Raw genomic sequence first — 19589 nt, forward strand, 5'->3', positions numbered from 1 at the left:
GTGTCTCCTACCATTTGATCAGAGATCTTTTAACGATAAACAATACGTATTTAATGCAACAAATTATTTATATATTACTTTACAAATAAATTTAATGGTGGATGTTTTATTTTTTAATAACATGAAGATATGATCGACTCCTTGGGATGAAACACGTATGACTTATGAATTGTGGCTGCTCACATTTTAAAGTGCATTTAATAATTTATCTTATTAATTTTTAAGTATAGTTATAAAACAACCAAGATCTAATTTTGTTAAGATATCTACCGGTAACTAAAACATAATAAATTCAAATCTTCCACCGCCACATATCATACTTGAAAAAAAAAATCTTTAATTGAGAATTTAAATCACATACCAATATTTTAGAGAGGCACGTGGCAAAAAATAGCAACCACATTTAGTTTTTCAAATATAATATTTTTTTTTCAAAAAAACGAAAGTCCAATTATAAAATTACAAATTCACCCTTTAATATATCTGATATATATCTGTAATATATCCACTGATATATATCTCTGATATAATAATGATATACAATTGATTTACTTCTGGTATAACTATGATATCTACTCAACTTCTAACATGTCTTACCACTGATATACGTATGATAACAATTGATTTACCACGATACAACACACATATATGTGATACGTCTCTAATTTACCATTGATATACAAATGATATAACACTGATACAACTGTGATATCTACTGATATAACTTCTTATATATGATCATATGATTTACCACTAATATAACACTGATATATATTTGATATATACTTAATATGCTTCTAATTTATCACTTATATACCTCTCATATAACCATTATATTTATTAATATAACTACGATACATGTGTGTTGATATAATACTATGATATCCAATATTTTTTTCCGATGAAAACAATAGTGCAAAATTTTTTATTTTATATTTTTGAAATATAAAGTTATTACATAAAAGGTTTGCGTGGACCATGCAGGTCCACAAAGACAAGTTTGTAAATTTAAATCGTTGATATTTCTTATATTTAGTATCTAATTAATATTAATATTGAATAAATATTAGTGATATAGTAATCAACATTATTGATAATATTAGTATATTAATCAACAAATTGAAATGATAAGCTAGAATTTAAACAGCTCACTAAAAATTAAACATTTGATATACCTTATATTTAGTATATCGGTTGAAAATATATTTAGTATATCATAAATTAGAAATACATCATATATATATTATATGTATAATACGTATATTTGATGTATATCAGTGGTATATCTAATAATGTATATCATGGGTACATCTGATATTGTATATTAGGGGTACGCGAATGTATATCGAAAGTATATCAGAGTTACATCAGATGTAGATTGGATGTATATCATATATAAATTTACATCAGATATATATCAGATATAGATTTGATGTATGATATACATCATATGCATATCAGATATAAATTGGATGTATCTCAAATATAGTGATATACATCAGATATAGATTAGATATCATAACAATAAAATTGGGATAATAAAAATTTCGAAAATAAAAATTCAAATATTTTACTATATTTAAAATTTTGAAAAACTCAGTAACATTTTTTGAAATATATAACCACTACGATTACCCTATTTTAAAATTATATACAAACATGTTTTTCTTTTTTAAGAGAATTTTAAAACCTTATTTTCGTGTACATGTAAAATTTTATATTAAGACAAAACAGCAAATATTTTGTCAAGACATGCGGTAAATTATATCCCCAATTTTTAATTGTTATAAAAGAAAAAAAAAAAGAAATACACGATTTGAGAATTGGGACAGCGAAAGAGGCAGTCAACGTTCGATAGTTTCCTTATGAATGAGAGAGAAAGACGTGGAAATTCAACAAACTATACATTTTGTAAGAAATTTGACGTCAGACCAAAAATTTAATATGTATACATTTTTAATATAGCATAAATATAATTTTTTGAAGTATATATGTATTTTTTCTTACATTTGAGTTTGATTTAAATTGAGAAACACTATTTTTTAAAATTCACTGTTATACTTAAAAATACATATTTATTTTATATATTTTTTTAATAATATGAGACATGTCTTTAAGTCCAGTTTCACGCCCCTTGTCATTAGGACAACTCAAAGTAATTGTTTGGTTTTTTTGAGGAAAGGTATTTGGTTTTTTAATATTGAAAATTATACCAATGTTCTTATACTTGTATGGTTTATCAAGCGTTATTGTAAATATTTAACAAAAATAGAGATACAACGCGATCAGTTATTTGTATTATGGATTTGGCAAATGAATTTCATGATATGACATATTCGTGACGTGGAGTTGGAAAAATTGTACTCATTCATTTTTTATGATCACATATAACTTATTACTAGCAAAATTTTAAAGTATAGGGAAAAAAATAAGTTAATAAAATCTTAAAGCAAAATTTATTCACCTGATTTGAAATAACTCAATTAATTTAATTACTTATAACAAAAACTCAATCAATTTAATTGAGATTTTCTTTTAAATATTACCATTTTATCAAACCGAACTTATCGAGTAATTAATATATTTAAATTGAGGGCTGCGAGGTGACCCCAAAAATCCCAGCTAGTTTGGGCTGGCACTTTTCATTCTTCATATCCCACTTCTAATAAATCAAATCCATATTTTTTGAAATATGAACTTTTCAAAAGGGAGAAGAGAGAGAAAACTATTTATTTTGATAACGAAAACTCTTTAAATTGAGAAAAAGAAAAGAAAAAAATACCAATAATTATATATATAAAAAAAAAGAACTTTTCATATATATGTGTACGCGCGCGAGCGTAAGTTAAACGGCGTACGTTAGAGTCACCCAATCGCATTGACCCACCAATCAGAATATTTATGACTTCGGCGCACGTTAGCGTCATCAACTTGAATTGGAGCGTCTTTTAATTCTCAACAATCAACTTTATTGGGTACCGCCATTTCTCTGCATCTCCTTGGTTCTCTCCTCTGTTCAAGTAATGACAAGCACAAGTCCATGGAACGGCAGCGTGCGCCGGAACTCCACCTCCGGTGATGAGCGGCGGAACTCTGCTTCCGGTGGGGAGCGGCGGAACTCTGCTTCCGGTGGTGAACGCCGGAACTCTAGCTCTGGTGGTCTGGGAACGCGGATTCAATACCTCTACTCGCCTAGTCCCGATGTGTCCTCCGGTCTGGATTCCCGCTCCCGACGAAATCCGGTGAAAGCCGCTGCACGGTCCGTCGCCGGAGCTTTCATTACTTGCTTTACCCCGCCGGAGGGGGAAACTTCGCCGGGTTATTGTGGAGGATGTAATCTTCCCTCAGGTAATACTTGATTTTGCGGGTTTAAGCGAGGGGAATGAGAAGGTTTTGTGAGTGCGTCTGTTTTCCACTAGGTTTTGGTCTTTTTGAATCATTCTTCGAGAAAAACTGGTAATGGAGACGATTAATCGGCTTTCCGAAGCTGTTAAGCTGCTGTTTAGTGTTATTTCTTTTTCATTAATCTTCGGATCGTGGATGTTCATAAAAAAATTGGCTAATAATTTTCCGAATTGGTTGTTTTCTGCATTATCTCCAATTGAGAACTCCACGTCCTTGCAAGCTGCGAAAACTGTTTCTCCGAGACTCGTTTATCTGTTTCTAATTGACGATCGTTTGTGATCGTGGATTCCTTAATCTTCCAACGTGTTCAGATTTTGTGCGCAAATATTATTCCCATTTTTGGATAACGAGAATAATATAGGAATAAGTGGATTTTTCGCATCACTTGAAAGCCCCTGAAAATGAGAGTTAAGAAAATTCAATTACTATTTTCGGTCTTCGGTAGGCTCGCTTGATTCAAATTGTTATCTCTTTCAAACGGGAAAAGCAGAGCAGTAGAATACTTATTCCAATTGTGATTTTAGGATGGACTTATGTGTTTATTTCTCTGTAATTTCAGATACATCCAGTCATAATGGCAGTAGAAATCAAGGATCTAGACGAGAATCCCACTTCAGTTCAAATCTAGCAGCCCATGATAGAGAGCCTGGATCTTTAAAGATCAGTATAGATGAAATCCGCAAGGCCACGAAGAACTTCTCCACAGCTTCAAAAATTGGTCAAGGGGGTTTTGGGGCTGTCTACAAGGGGAAACTTGATGGAATGCTTGTGGCAATAAAGCGTGCCAAGAAGGTTCAAAATTTTGATTATTAACCAGTTTATGGCTTAAGGCTTTCAAACACAGTTTCTGTTCATTGTTGTTAACTCGAATTCAGTTTTTTCCATAACCCCTTCACTTGCAGAGTGTATATGATAATAATTTGGGCCTGGAGTTTAAAAGCGAGATCCAAACACTGGCACAAGTAGAACATTTAAATCTGGTAAAGTTCTATGGATATCTGGAACATGAAGATGAAAGAATAGTCATTGTAGAATATGTGCCCAATGGCACTCTCAGAGAGCACTTGGAGTGTGAGTTACTTTTTTCTTATCATTATCCTCTCTTTGAACATTCCTTTTACTCTATCTGAATCATGAAACTTGATGGCAGGTATCCATGGAAATATTCTTGACCTTGCTACAAGGCTTGATATTGCAACTGATGTGGCTCATGCAATAACATATCTTCATATGTATACAGGTTTGGATTTCTGATTCAATGCCCAACTCATCTTTAACTTCATACAACTTAGCTTCATTGAACTCTGGGTGAGATTGGGATGGCTTTTGTGAGGGTGAAGAATTGATTTTCTGGGCTAGAAGAACTTGAAAAATTCTTAAAACACTAAAATACTTAAAAGAGTTCTTTTAGGGTAAACACTTAATCAGTGAAAATCACTTCAATCATCCCAAACTAAATCTTAATGTATCCTCCTTGAATTCTACGGGTCATTGTAACTGTTGACTTGTTAAATCGTACATCTTCTGGTTCTTGTTGGCCTGACTAAATTCTTGTGTGTGTAGACCGTCCCATCATTCATAGAGACATAAAGTCTTCCAACATTCTATTGAGTGAGAATTTTAGAGCCAAGGTTGCGGATTTTGGCTTTGCAAGACTTGCAGCTGACGGTGATGCGACCCATGTGTCCACCCAAGTCAAAGGAACTGCTGGCTACTTGGACCCAGAATATCTCAAGACTTATCAACTGACAGAGAAGAGTGACATCTATTCATTTGGTGTTCTATTGATTGAATTGGTCACGGGCAGGCGCCCCATAGAACCAAAGCGAGAACTTGAACAGCGGGTCACTCCTAAATGGGTTCGACTTTTTCTCTCATCCCTTCATTACTATTATAAGATTTTATATCATAACTGTTGAGGGATACAAGTACCATCTCATGTTGTCTTAAATAAGACACAACATATGTATTGGTATAAAGTCTTTCAAGTCATATAGGTTCGAGCCCAAATCATATTATATAAATATATAGAAAAACAAGAAAACGAGAGCCTCCAATAAGTACAAAATTAGATAAAAATATCAAAAAACTCGGTGTCATTGTAGTTTGTTCTTCGCACACTGCCCAGTATCAATATTTATGAGATTTCATCTCAAAACCAATTTGAACTAAGAGTAGTCCATATCTATTATAAACCCTTATTAGAAACCTTATATTTTCAACATGGGATCCTTAACATATCCCTCAAAATCGTGTCTTATAACTCATCGATCTTGGTCGGGTCACATTTTTTTGGACTGGATGTTCGTTTGAGCATTTTGGACTCTATAACATATCAATATTCATGGAGTTCCATCTCAAAACCAATTGATAATGAGATGAGTAGCCCACGTCTATTAGGTATCTTATCTTTTCAATGTATGATACTTAACACTCTGTGACGATGTTAATGCAGGCAATGAAGAAGTTTGCTGAAGGAGAAGCCAGTACAATTCTGGACCCAAATCTGGAGCAAACAGTTGCTAATAATTTAGCAGTGGAAAAGATTCTAGAGCTGGCCCTACAATGCTTGGCCCCCCGGAGGCAAAGTAGGCCTAGCATGAGGAGGTGTGCAGAGATACTATGGAGCATACGCAAGGATCACAGAGAGCTATCAGCTCCAGATTTGCGTTCATTCTCTTCAAATTCACAGAGGAGCGCCTCGATAAGAGAAAAACGAAACTGAAATCATGTAGAAAATAAATGGTGGAATCCATTAATACAATTGCAGGTAAAGCTTGTTGATTCAGAATCATGATACATTGGAAGTAATCCTGATCCTACGAGGAGCAAGCCCTCTCAGATTCTTTATCCGAGGAAATCAGCAGATTCCCAGAACGTATATTCCTCTAATTTTCACTGGTGAGATTATTATTTGTTTGGCTTTATGTAATGTTGCTCTCTTTTGCTTGTAAATTTATGTATTTAGTTCTCTTCAGGATGGTTGATTGATTTCTGCTGTGAGTTAATAACTGACCAGCAATGGAGAAACTTTTAGCCAATTTCTTGTCCACATAACTATGTGATTTGTTCTATTATATAACAATATTAGGTTCTAATCGACCACAGTGAGATGGCTCAAGTGATCAATGAGTGTCAATGTGATTAGTTAGTTGGACACACGTATTTAAAAGTTATATCACGATGTGACTATGTTATAGATCTAGACCCTAGCTTTGAGGCTTTTACCATTGCGTCTGACTCATAAACTTTATACGCAGCGGTAATTGAAGTATACCTCCAATTCATGACCTCTTAGTCAGACATTTGTCAATTATTGTTAGCTAAATTTGTGTTAAATGCCTATCATGTTAGTTGGCGAAAATTGATTTAATAGCTCGTATTTATGAGACATCGAGTTTTTTTTTTCTTTCCTTAGACGAAAATACTTATAATTGTGAAATCATTGATGCAACTCAGCCAAATCAACGAGGCAACTTGGCCTGTGTCACAAGTAAGTCTCACATGCCTTGTGAAGCCTCTTTCATCATAAGTGTGGACCATTGAGTTTAATCTTTATTACTTGACAAACAAGTTAATAATCAAATCCTTTGAGTTGTGACCAAGTTTTATATTCGCTCTTGATTTGTGACCAAACTTATTTAATGTGTTTTTTTTCCTTTTCAAACAAACTTAATTATGAGTTAATCAAGATATAATTTTTAATTTAGATTATTCTTCACGTTTGAAATTCTGTGACATTTACCTTTTCTTTTCTTTTGTTTTTTTCGAGTGACCTTTGTTAGTTGACTTTGACTTGGATTTGAGTTTGGAATACTTTTATTATAAATTTTTATTTTCCTTGCCCCTTAGAAAGGGCAATCAAATATAATTTAAATTAAGGAGTTTGGACATGGTCTTTATAATTTTAAAATTTAGTTTAATTTCTATAATTTAAAAAATTAAATCTGATCTCTTTAATTTTAATTAAATCCTGCAAATTATTTTTTACTTGTCTAAAAACTACATTTAATAAAGTCAATCAAATAAAAAATGTTTTAACTGTTGTCATGTAATGGGGAAAGCATGACATGTATTAAAATATGAAAACAATTTGTACTAAGATAGATGATATGTGAGGTTTTACCAACACAGGAATTAGGCCAAAATTGGAACGATTGAACTCGACCTTTTAAGAGCTAAAAAAAAAAAAACAGAAAAAAAAAATCTTCACCTTCAAAAATCATAAAAGGACAATCAAAATTACTAACTCACGTTACAAATACCAATTTTCTTTAAATCAATCATATTGTTACATGTGAAGAAGGAAGATTGAACTTCCGACTTCTGAAGGAGTAAATACTTAATCATTGAGCTAAGTTTATACCATTTTGTTAGTTTAATATAGTTTATGATATGACGTCTAAGACAATAATATAATTTTAATTGAAAATCAAAAAGTGAATTGGGACTAAATGTTTGACAATGCAGTTGATATCTTACCTTTTCCTGATAACAAATTCATTCCATAAGCTTTAATCACGAGATAGAAATAAAAATTAAAGTCATTTGTTAAGCTTTAATCACAAGATAAGAATAAAAATTAAAGCTTTCAAGAAGCTTACCTACTAAATTGAAACTAACCTTAGAGTATAAAGATTAAAAATGTAAATTAACCGACGCTTAATTATTATATTTATGTTGTGCATGTATAAATTATACTTTGGTACATGAATTTTCGTTTTTTCTTTTTTATTGAACACTATGTTTTAGCTTCTCGAATTTCAAAGTGTTATGTAATTAATAATACTATCAATTTTAGATCGAAATTATTCTAGTAACTGTTGTTATTTTTTTTAGATAGAATTCTAGTAAGTGTGGTTAACTTTTCGTTAATTTATTAACAAACACATAATCTCATTTTGAAACTTGATATCTAACCTCAAACATTTGATGACAGCTATCAATTTTGTATCTAAATCATTTTAGTAAATAATCTCTGTTTAAATATTATTTTGGTGTACTTGGACTTTGATATATATTTATACATGTACTTCGAAACCTTTATTTCGTTCCCGTATTTTTTTTTTAATTTTTATTTGTTATAGTTTGAGTACTTTTAAAATGTCAAACCTCGTATCACAATTTTAATACGACAACTCATCCACTCAAATTTTTTAAAAGGTAGCCATAAATTTGTACTATATAAAATAAGTGTTAAAATATTGTAAATAAAAATCAAAATAGTCCCTAAAATAAACAAAAGTTACGTACAATAATCAAATTAACGTTTTAAAAACATACCAATCAAAAAGTAAATACTAAATAGCATTCAAACTATACTAAAAGGTATTTAAAATTACTAAAACTAAAACAACATTATACACGTGTTTTGTATAGTGATAGCGATGTAGTTTTAATCATAGTTTTATTGTTAAGTTGTTAATTAGGTTATGTTGTTGTTAGTTAGGTTGTTCGGCCTATTTGTTTAAAATCTTGATCTCTTAATGATAGCCTAACGGCTAGTTTTAGGGTGTATATATATAGGAACTATCCCATTCATTTGGGATCATCTTCCATATTCAAATAAAAATTCTCTCTTCAGTCTCATCATATAGGGTTTTTCAAATTAATTAATAACTCGAAGATTTGAATAACCCAACTCAAGTTTAATTATTTTTGGTCGATTGAATCCGAACTGAACTTTATCCCTCTCATTCTCTCTCTCTCGTATATTTCATCCCTTCACATTCTTTCTTATTCCACACCCCTCCCATCTCTATGTTCGTGATTGCCTCTTATTCCTTTTTTTTTTTGTTCCCTTAAAATTTTGGCATTACAAAAATAATGATTGGGTCGAATACTTCTATCGGGTCGACCCGTCCGACCCGTTACACCACGTATTTGTACTGCCAATTGTCAAAGAAAATTGAAAACCCCGCTCGGACTCGTCTTCCTTTCGCGCCACTCCCGCTCTCTTTTAATCTCACTTTCTCTCTCTAAGACTGACGAAATTATCTCCGTTCCTCTTCAATATCTGCGTTTATCGCTGTAAGTATATCTTCAATTTTTTTTCTTCATTATTTCTTCTTCAGAACTGAGATTTGTTGCGCTGAATTCACTGTTCTTCTTCTTTTGTGGTTGTAGATTGGATGTAGTTAGGGTTCTAGATACGAGAATTTAGAGCCAATTAAAGCGTTTGAGGGTTAGCGTCTTTCTTTCTTTTCGCGAAAATGAAATGTTACTTCTTCTTATGCCATCTAGTTTCCTTTAGAATTCTCGAGGAGCGATTCTGATTACTTGTTTTTGCATTTTTTGCGTCGTTGAGTATTTGATCTGATTTTTGTTTGATTCTGCCGAGTGAAAGTGATTAACATGACATGAGTAAGAGGTTGGTGACGAGTGTGATTTTAGTTTCCATTCAAATATATTAATGTAGTTGCAGGGGGACGTTTTCCCTGTAAAATTGAGTTTCTCCTGTGGTTTTGGACTGAACTGAAATCTTCTTCCGTAATGGATGGATTACAAGCTTAGAAGTTAATCACTTACTTTTGTTTTTTTCCCTCCCATGCATGACTTATCCTTCTCCAATTTGACCTCTCAAGGTAGAATTGCAGTTTGTTTAGAAATTCTCAGACAAAGAGTTATAGATAGAATGAATTTTATCTTTGTACTTAGGATAGAAGTTCGGATCTCAATTATACTCCACAGTTATCTGAGGCAGTAATCTGTTATTATTTGAGTATTGTCATATGAGGTCAGGTTAGAGAGCGTTATATTGGGTTAGTTGGGTTCTTTATCCCTGTCTTGTTGCCATCCCTATCGAGAAGCCTGGGGAGCTTACCACTTTCTATTGTCTTAAATACAGTGGCCATTGCATGGTCTTAGACACACACAAGAATGGGGTAACAAGACCTTGCAAAACCCCTAAATATTGATTTAAGTTTGTCATCCTAAGTCACGATTAATCTCCATTTGGCACGAGTTCTAATTTGACTTCTCATCCCAATTTGTTTCAGCATTGATAGGAAAACAGTCTGGGAGAATTGCCAAAATAATTGGACACATGATGGCATCAAGTTTGGGAGGAGCCACGATGTCGCAAACAGATGATTTCGAGGCGTCAACTCCAACCAATGATGTTGAGCCTCTAAAGAGGGCTTGGCGTAATGAAAAGGCTGCTCCTGAGATTCTACCCTTTGAGGCATCTTTGATTGGGAGAATCAAAGAGCAAATCCAATTAATGGTATTCCTGAAACTCTGCTTCAAAGCCTGTTTGGTTCCCAAGCAATTATACGGAAAGAAAATCAGTTGCAAAATCACACCTGATGTAGTCCCCCCTTGTTAGTATTTATTGAATATCAGATCTGAAATTCTAGCAATTCATGATTTCATTTTACTAAAATCTAGCTTCTGAAATTGCAATTTAGTTCTTGTATTCTATTCTCAACATTTATTTTATAAATTTGAAAAAAAAAAAAGAGATTTCTGAACGGTCTTTTGGTTTATATGGCACAATATTAGCATAGAGATCTTCCTGGTAGTAGACTAAAAATATATATTAATACCCTGTTCTTAAACTGTTATTACTATTCAATATTTCAATTGCGTGGTAAATTTACTTTATTCATAGATTAACATTACTGATACCGATTTGCATCTGTTCACAGGAAGAAACTATAGAGGAATATTCAAGAAGTGGTATTGATCCCCTAATTGTATCACTCTATCAAATGGATTTAGATAGGACACAGTTCTTATTGAGATCATATATCAGGATTCGCTTACAGAAGGTACAACCTGACTATAGTTTAATTTTGTTCAGACTGAGTAGTTACGATTTTCTTTATCTTTTTCTCCTTTTCCCCGTTTTATATTTCACATAAGTTTATAATGCTTTCATTGCATTTGAAATTACGAATATGTACATTCCACCCAAGCATAGAGAACAAATCAAGAGTCAAGACCCAACTTGAATAACAACTTAATTTTTCAATTTACATTCCTCGTTGCTATTACTTCTATTTTTTAATTTTAAAACAATCTTCCTCCCTCAGATCGAGAAGTACATGCTCTATATGTTGAAGTCAGATGAACTTTTTGGACGCCTTTCTGAAGAAGAGAGAGTATTTGCTGAAAGGTAAGGCTATCATCATGTTGTTCATTTTCTACAAATTTATTTATTTATTGTTTTTTTGACATTCGTGTTGTGGTGCAGGTGTTGTCATGATGTGAAATCTCATTTTGATGAGAGTGTTCTATCAAAATTGCCTAATAATTATCAGAGCATTTTGAGGCAATCTATAATAAGTGAAGAGGATGACATGGGTACTCATACACCTTCAAAATAAATTCTTTGACTTTTACATGAAACTTTTTTTTTGTGTTCACATATGTATATCTCAAATTGAATCTCTCGACGGTAATGCATTTGGGCATGGTCCAATTCCTTTAGTAAGATTGATATATTAGGATATTGGCTCGTTTCAGAGCACTGATGATCTTCTTTGATCAAATAGTTTATAGATGGAATTGCAGTATTTCTTAGGAACTTAAGTCTTAAGGTTAGAAAAGATTTAACTTTCCCTCAATATTCGTTTCACTGGAGCTTTTCTAAGATCTTAGGTGCTCAGAATTATGAATTGTTGGATCGTCGTGTTCTCTGACAATGTATTGGAATGAGATTTAGGTTAAGTCAATATGAAGGATAGTGATTAATCCCCGTGTAGGAGTTTTATTTCCAACCTGCCTCCTATAATTCCACTCATGCTTCTTAGTGGGATGACTTGTCAGATGGGTATGAATTTTGCCCTGCTTAATTAACTGTTAGAGGATAAATCTTTTACTCGGTTCAGCATCTTTCTGTATCGTATTCTTTTGGAAGTTATTAACACATGTGAAATGTTATTGACATAAAATTGACTAATTATATGATATTTGATTTTCTCTGATTCAGTTCCAGAACCTCCACTGGATACATTTGTGGTTTGCAAAAGTAAGGAATATCTGGAACATATACAGCTTGAGGATGAGGACGAGAGGGCATCTAGTAGACTGTAACTTTCTTTCTTTCGTATCATTTTACTCTGTTTATAATTTCCATTTTTTGCTTTTATATTTATTATATAAATATATCTTACAATACATCGAATTTTACAGAGAGGAACCTTTTGAGATGGAGGCCAATGTATTACACATTATTCGCTACAAGCCCATAAAATCACTTGTTGAGAGTGGGAGAATTGATTTGCTGTAGACAATCTCCACGGTCCCTTTTGTGCTTCATCTTTGATGTTCTGAAATAGCGGCTCTCGACATCGGTACCCCTCACCATCTTTATTGTTTTGTTTCTTGTCTTGGTCAATCTGTATGTTATAAAAGGCATGTTCAAGTTGCTTTTGGTAGCTTCATGACATTAATGTTGGTGACTATTCCATAAAGCAAATAATGTTAAGAGTAGTTGCAAAGTTTGAACCTATCTTGGATGGCTTTGCAAGGTAATCAAACAGGATTTCTTATTGCCAGTTAATGGACCATAATGAGCTATGTAGCACCAGTACAACCAACTGCTAAAATAGTTACGGCATCTGCCTTGAACTTGACTCTTGACATATTTTTATTTGTGTACAGATATGACATTATTAAAATTCTAAATTAGTGAAAATTCTACACTTTTCTAAAAATAATTAGTTTAGGAATTAAATATTTTTTATTTGATCACTTCTTGGAATCTAAATGTTTAGTTTGTGATCTAAAAAAATTATAGTGAAGATTTTTTGCAGAGATAAAATGGTGAATAATAAACGTGTCTCATCGCTCATTTTATTTTTCTAGGAGAAAGATTCGATTGATTAAAATAATTGCACATCATACTTGAGTTGCTTTGAGGTTAAGAATTAATGTCTAATTGGAAAGGGTTTTGTTTTGTTTCTTCTTTCTCTGATTGATATAGACATCCCTATCATTTATGGTCCTAAACTTGGTCTTAATTTTCGGTTAAACACATACTTAAAATTTCAGTTCAATATCTTCTTGGATTTTGTTTTGGTTTTTGAAGTATTATAAAGATTTATTTTTGTCCTTACCATTAAACTTTCATATTGCATTAGCAAAAATTTTGTAGCATCGTGTGATTTTGTGTTTTAAGTCATATATTAACCATAAGAAGCAAAACAAGTTGTTAAATGCTTAAATCAAAACAAAATATTAAAAGAATACAAAGGTTAAAATAGAATAAATCTAAAAGTTGTTATAGATCTTCCTTTTGTATTTTCATCTTATTTTGTTTACAATTTCATTTTAAAGGTGATGGAGACTATCTTGCATTGGTTACTTGGATGTTTATTTCAAAATTGGTTGAGCCCATAAATGAAAGGAATGGCAGAGGAGCATTGAATGCATTAGCAAGAGCTGGTGAGCCATTTCAATCTGATATCTCATGATATTAAATGCTCAAACTGTACAATTTATGCGTAATTAAAGTTTCATATCGATTAGAAAGGATAGAAATTATAAGGTTATGGATAGAATAATTTGTCCTGCAACTTAGTAAATAATCACAAAAGGAAAAGTTCCTTTTGTTGAGCTTAACTTGAAATAATTCAACTAGTTAAAGCACAGTAAAAAACTTCTCTCCTGGAGATTCAGGAGGAAGCTTGTAATATAAACAAGTGAATTTTTTAATCCACTTATCCATATGTTACGGGACCACGCATTTCCACCTGAATCTTTAGGAAGGAAGTTTCGTCCAAAATACATCAAAATGTCGGAGGTTCGAATCACTGTCCTCACTTATTGTTTTGGTTGAAAAGTGATAGAGACTCTTTTTATTAATGAGAGTGATTTTGGGGATGGCCAATGGAAGGAGGGAGATTAGAAATCCTTGATCCATTGAACAGAGATGTGTGATTATTAGTTTTGTTATTGGATTTTGAGGCATCCAAATCCATATGAAGATCAAGAATCCCATCAGGATTTACTTTTTAAGTGAATAATTTGAAAGACTGATGGTTTGGGTTTGAGTGGGAGAGGCATGATTTGTATTTATTTGTTTTTACTTTTTACCAACTCCAAAGTTAAAGCTTCCACTGCACCTCCTCAGCAACCTTATAATTATTTTATTTTATTTTAAGAAACATGAAAAATTTTAAGAGTTGTTTGGTAATTATTATTTTTTTAATTAAGCTAGTAAATATTACTTTCATCTGTCTTTATTTGTGTTTTAATATATTTTTCTTAAAATGAATTTTAGCCTAATTTTAAAAACTAAAAAAAAAAATTGTAGTTTTACTAACTTGTTTTTTATTTTTTATTTGTGTTTTTAAAGAATGTGAAAGTTAATAGGTATTTTATCAATTGGATTATTTTTAGATCAATATTGTTCCAGGCATTAGTTGTCATGCATCGCCACGAGAGAATCTTAATATCGATGTTTCATTTGTTCTCATTACATATACCAATTGACAAAACCCGGAAAAACTTCTCAAAATAGAAAAAAAAAAAGGAAAAAAAGAGGGAGAAAATCATAATTTGAGTCCAAGTTGTGTGAGAAACTAATTTGAGTAATGGAGACAAGATCCACAAATATCGGAAGAGCAAGCCTAATTCTTTGCCCTCCATAAGCACCAAAAATTAACTACCACTCCATTTGATTTTGTCCATCTTTTTTTTCTTCACATCTCTCTTTCTTCTCTCTCTAAAGATTATTTGAGTATTACACCAAGTATTAAATTTTTGTAATGTAAACGTTTTTTTTTGTCTGCATTGGGTATTGGTATTTCCATTTCTAAAATGATTTTATTGTTTAAATTTTGGTATTTCTATTTCTAAAATGATTTTTTTTGTTTAGATTTTGTTTTAGATTTTAATTTAATTAATATTTTTTCTTTTTAGGTTTGTTAGTAAAATTCTTCTATTCGTATGAATGATTATTTATTCGAAGTGTAATTTCGTATCTAAAAAATCAGTAGAGATTTTCCTAAGTTGTTTGACCATTTTATGAAATTTTAAATAGCTAATGGATTCTGTAAATTGATATTTGCATGAGATCATCGATCTTTGATATTATATATATATATATATATATAATATCAACAAAATATCACTAATAAATTCCTTTATCAAATTTTGGTAGAATTTTTTAGTTTGAAGATCTTTGATCTAAAATAGCCATTAAATATAGGAAGGTTCAAATGAAGAGATCAACATAATCTTTCTTCAAGAGTTCTAAAAACTAAAATAGTCTGTCTAAAAACAAACATGAAAAATTCGTAAATCAATATTGGATTTTTTGCTTTTATATCATTCATACCAAATCGCCAAAATCATTTGGAACTTGTAAATAAAATATAATATATATATATATATATATATATATATATATATATATATATGTGTGTGTGTGTGTGTGTGTGTGTGTGTGTGTCTGCGCTTTTTTTAATATATGGTTCTTTATTCTATAGTTATCTTCATTTGATCTATCTTATTTTATAAGATTTTGTATCTACCAAGGTTTTAACGTATTGTTTCTTCTTTTTTTAATGAAGGCAATAAAGTGGATGGATTTGAATCATATTCTGCCAGTTGTACTATCATCACAAGTGGACAAAAAATATACATAATTTTTTTTACTTAAAAAAAAGAAGTTAATTATTTTTTCCCCTAATAATCCCACAAAGTTGGGATTAGTAGCATAAGCAAATATGCTTAGATTGTATTTAAATTAGAATTCCATTTTAATATTGGAAACCCACATTTTATTTATTTTTTATTTTAATCTTGGGATTTTATGGGGAGCAAAATCTAATTTATCTACAATATACATTGCAATTAGCAATATTTTGGTTCAGAAATAAGAACGAATATTACTAATTTCAAAAAAAAAAAAACTTAGCTATAGTCGCCGGAAAGCTCAGAACAGCCGGAAAAATCAGGGAGCTGCGGAATAAACTCGTCCGGCAGAACTAGGGTTCTACACAGAGGACAGCTTCTCTGATCGCGAATCATCCATCGGTCCAAACATTCCTTGTGGAAAATGTGTTTGCAATTCTTCAAACACCGGACCTCCTCCTCGTCCTCAAATTCGCAGAGGCAAACGGCGCAGCTCTCCGTCGGGGATCCGATTCCGACGTTGGTGGCAATATCGGAGAATTTGACCACCGGAACGAATTCCTCGATGAGGATCGCCGATACGACGGATCGATCGTGGAAAATCGAGGTCTGAGATTCGGGCCAAACGACGCCGGTTTCGAGAAAATCGGAAAGCCCTAGAAATCGGAAGAGCGAAACAATGAGGCTCCGAAGGTAGCCGAGGAAGAAGAGGAGATGAAGAAAGGCGTTGGGGAAGAAAACATGGCCGTAGCCGACGGGGTAGCCCATGGCGATCGGAGAGATCACAGAGGGTTCTCGATTGGGGATTCTGTGGCGGTTCATCGATGAGGAGAAATTGCGTATTTCAAGAGAGAGAGAGAGAGAAAGTGGTGGAGATCGGATTTAGAACCGGAGACTGTAGAAAAATAGTAACGGTGGCCGGAAAAAATGGACGGAGGCGGCGCCGGGGAGCGGCTGCAGCGGAGGAAGGGACCCAAAATGGGAACGAGATGTCAGGTATGTTCTTCAATGGAGGGTTTTATAGCCACACCCCACATTACTCATCACACCCACTTGCCTTCGCACGTCAATTTTTCTTCTACAAAATAAACTTTTTTTTTTCTTTTTTTTTCTTTTTTTTTTTTTTAAGATTTGGTTTTCTTAAAATCATTTTATTTATTTATTTTTTAGAAAAGGTATAAAAGGTTTAACAAAATGACGTGTGATGTTTGATTAAATTGAAATTAAGTCAAAACCTCAAAATTAAATTGATAATTTAGTATTAAAAATAAGGACAATAAAAAAAAGGGAATTATATGTGATTGGTCATGTTGGGAAACGTATGAAAAAATTATTATTATTATTATTATGCAAAGGTATACTATTTTTATTCCTTGTTCTGAAAAAATGTTTTAAAAAGTTATCATTTAAAAAATATAGTTTCTGCGTGGAAATTGGTCAACTAATTTTCAATACTCAATGAATACAATTCAACTCGATTGGACATGCGTTGCTCAATCCGATTATTTTGGTCGATTTTTTCAAATTCACACCTATTTTAATAGGTAAGAAATAGATTTTTGTTATTTTTCTTGAGAAAAATAGGAAAGATTTAAGAAATGTTATTCTTACCTCTGCTTTTTTTTTTTTTTTCCAAATCAACGTGTTTTCTTTTTCACACACCAGTTTGTAGAAATAAAAACCGCCGTAATTGGAAATATGTCGTAGAAAATGATGGCAAAACATTTACATGTTGGAAAAATTGTCTGATTGTTTATTTCGAAAGTTTTTTTTTTCCTAAATCGCCATTAACATTATTATTTTTTCTTCTTTTGTTCTGATAAGCACATTCCTCGTTTCATAAAAATAATTTTTGAAAAAAAACTTAAATATTTAAAATTTGTTCGGTAGTGCTATCATTTATTATTTCTCGTTTTTAATTTTATTAAGAAATCTATATATTTGATGACAATTATTTATATTTGTTGTTTATCATTTGAGTTTTTTTTTATTAAAATTGTATATAAATTTTGGAAACAACAAAATTAAGTTTTCTATTTTGTTTTGTTCCCTTATTAAGTTGTTCCAAGACATAAATAATATTATTCTTAAATTCATAGAAGTTTGTGACTTGAAAATCTTACTAATTTTCTTTGTTATAAAAGAGACGGAAGTAAGAATAAAAACATTATCAAATGAGTCTTTAAAATCCATTCGATAACATTTCAATTTATCTTTTATTGTTTTATCTTTTTCAATAAATAAAAATATAACTAGATTCTTACTAATTGAAAATATTATTTCTTCTTTTCTATTGAAATAAGAAACATAAATATATTCGGTAATCATTTATTGTTTTTAGTTCTTTAAAATTTTAAATTAAATAAAGTGTGAAGTTTTCTTATTTTCTTTTTTACTACGACTTTCACGTGATGATATAAAATGCTAGCACAGCCTCTCAAAAGGGTTTCACCATTCAAAGTATTTTTCTTCCCCTACTTCTATTGTTATAATTAAAATTTTGATTTAAATATTATTTTTGTCAATGTATTTTCTATTTTTTTTTTTTGAGAAATCGACTTTAATTTATTTTGATTCATGTACGTACTATCAAAATGTTTATTTTTGTTCTTCTACTTTCAACTTTTGTTCATGTTACTCATAAAATGTCGCTTTTGACTTTTGTAATTTTAAAAGGTATATCGTTTTAGTTTCTTCATTTTCATTTAATTTTAGTATCATTTATTTCAATCTGATAATTTACTTTTTTTTTTACAGCAACAGAGAGCAAACAAACTAAGGGAAACAATAAAGACAATCAGAAGCAAGAACTCGAGTAATGGCTATATAATATTCCTCAAGCCACACCCTATTAACATGCTGCACTAGAGTAGCTCAAGTTAACATGACACTTTTCACTCCTTAAATCTTTTGAATGTATTGATAAATTTATATTAATGGATTTATATAAGGTAAAAAATTTGTGGTAAAATTTTGCATATAGAAATCAAAACGGTCACTTTTAAAAAGCATAATAAATAACACTTTAAAATTAAAATAATCAGAAATTAAAAATATAGGGACTAAAATATACCTTTTGAAATATTATAAAAATAAATTTAAACCTAAAAATTTCCTACTTCGTTTTTCATGATTGTTATTTTGTTGGTTAATTTAATAGGGTCATGTGGTCACTCTCATTCCCAAAAAGCAATCTTTTTTTAATTTGTGACTAGAAATCCATTATTGGGAAAAGGGTGATTGCCTTTTGAAACTCCTCAAAATAAAACTTTACGAAATTTGTCTTTATTTATTTATTTTTAATTCTTTTTAGATAAGGAATTTGTCTTTACGGTGGGGTTTGTCACGTGGAAAAGATGGTGTTGCTTTCTTATCAATTATTTTACAATATTTTTCTGTACGTGGCTGCTATTACTCACCCTTTTATCCGGCGGCTGCTTCACAATTATTATGTACAATATATATATATATATATATATGAGGCTGCGTTTTGTGTAATAAATCGCATTAAAAATGGAAACTATGAAATTTACACACTAATTATTCATTTTTCCCCTTATGATAATGATATCTTTGAACTCAACAGAAAAGAATAT

The 19589-nt window shown here is 31.4% G+C and overlaps 3 protein-coding genes across 9 annotated transcripts; 2 read left to right on the forward strand and 1 right to left on the reverse strand.

Moving 5' to 3' along the window:
* The first annotated feature begins 2961 nt into the window (after positions 1 to 2961).
* Positions 2962 to 6462, forward strand: CRCK2 (calmodulin-binding receptor-like cytoplasmic kinase 2). Its single transcript, XM_022291561.2, has 6 exons — positions 2962 to 3348; positions 3965 to 4197; positions 4308 to 4476; positions 4556 to 4645; positions 4969 to 5264; positions 5861 to 6462. Exons 1-6 carry the CDS (start codon positions 3024 to 3026, stop codon positions 6128 to 6130), a joined length of 1383 nt encoding a protein of 460 aa, XP_022147253.1. The 5' UTR covers positions 2962 to 3023; the 3' UTR covers positions 6131 to 6462.
* A 2840-nt stretch (positions 6463 to 9302) lies between these two features.
* On the forward strand, positions 9303 to 16146 carry SLD5 (DNA replication protein-like protein). 7 transcript variants are annotated; one of them, XR_002602183.2, is made up of 10 exons: positions 9307 to 9435; positions 9532 to 9589; positions 10404 to 10630; positions 11055 to 11177; positions 11442 to 11524; positions 11603 to 11712; positions 12341 to 12440; positions 12544 to 12704; positions 13690 to 13797; positions 15930 to 16146. XR_002602183.2 is itself a non-coding variant. In XM_022291793.2 (8 exons), the coding sequence occupies exons 3-8, from the start codon at positions 10451 to 10453 to the stop codon at positions 12638 to 12640; spliced, it is 693 nt and encodes a 230-aa protein (XP_022147485.1). In that variant the 5' UTR covers positions 9307 to 9435; positions 9532 to 9589; positions 10404 to 10450; the 3' UTR covers positions 12641 to 12997. The 7 variants fall into 7 exon arrangements, 1 of the variants encoding a protein (XP_022147485.1); XR_002602181.2 differs by lacking the exon at positions 15930 to 16146 and having other exon boundaries at positions 13690 to 14067; XR_015790912.1 differs by lacking the exon at positions 15930 to 16146 and having other exon boundaries at positions 9309 to 9439; positions 13690 to 14067.
* Positions 16147 to 16272: 126 nt separating this feature from the next.
* Positions 16273 to 16815, reverse strand: LOC111016398 (brassinosteroid-responsive RING protein 1). Its single transcript, XM_022291794.2, has one exon. It carries the CDS (start codon positions 16813 to 16815, stop codon positions 16273 to 16275), a length of 543 nt encoding a protein of 180 aa, XP_022147486.1.
* Positions 16816 to 19589: the final 2774 nt, after the last annotated feature.

The sequence above is a fragment of the Momordica charantia genome (genome assembly GCF_013281855.1).
Source record: "Momordica charantia cultivar OHB3-1 chromosome 5 unlocalized genomic scaffold, Mcharantia_2.0 BLBB01000005.1, whole genome shotgun sequence".
NCBI lineage: Eukaryota > Viridiplantae > Streptophyta > Magnoliopsida > Cucurbitales > Cucurbitaceae > Momordica > Momordica charantia.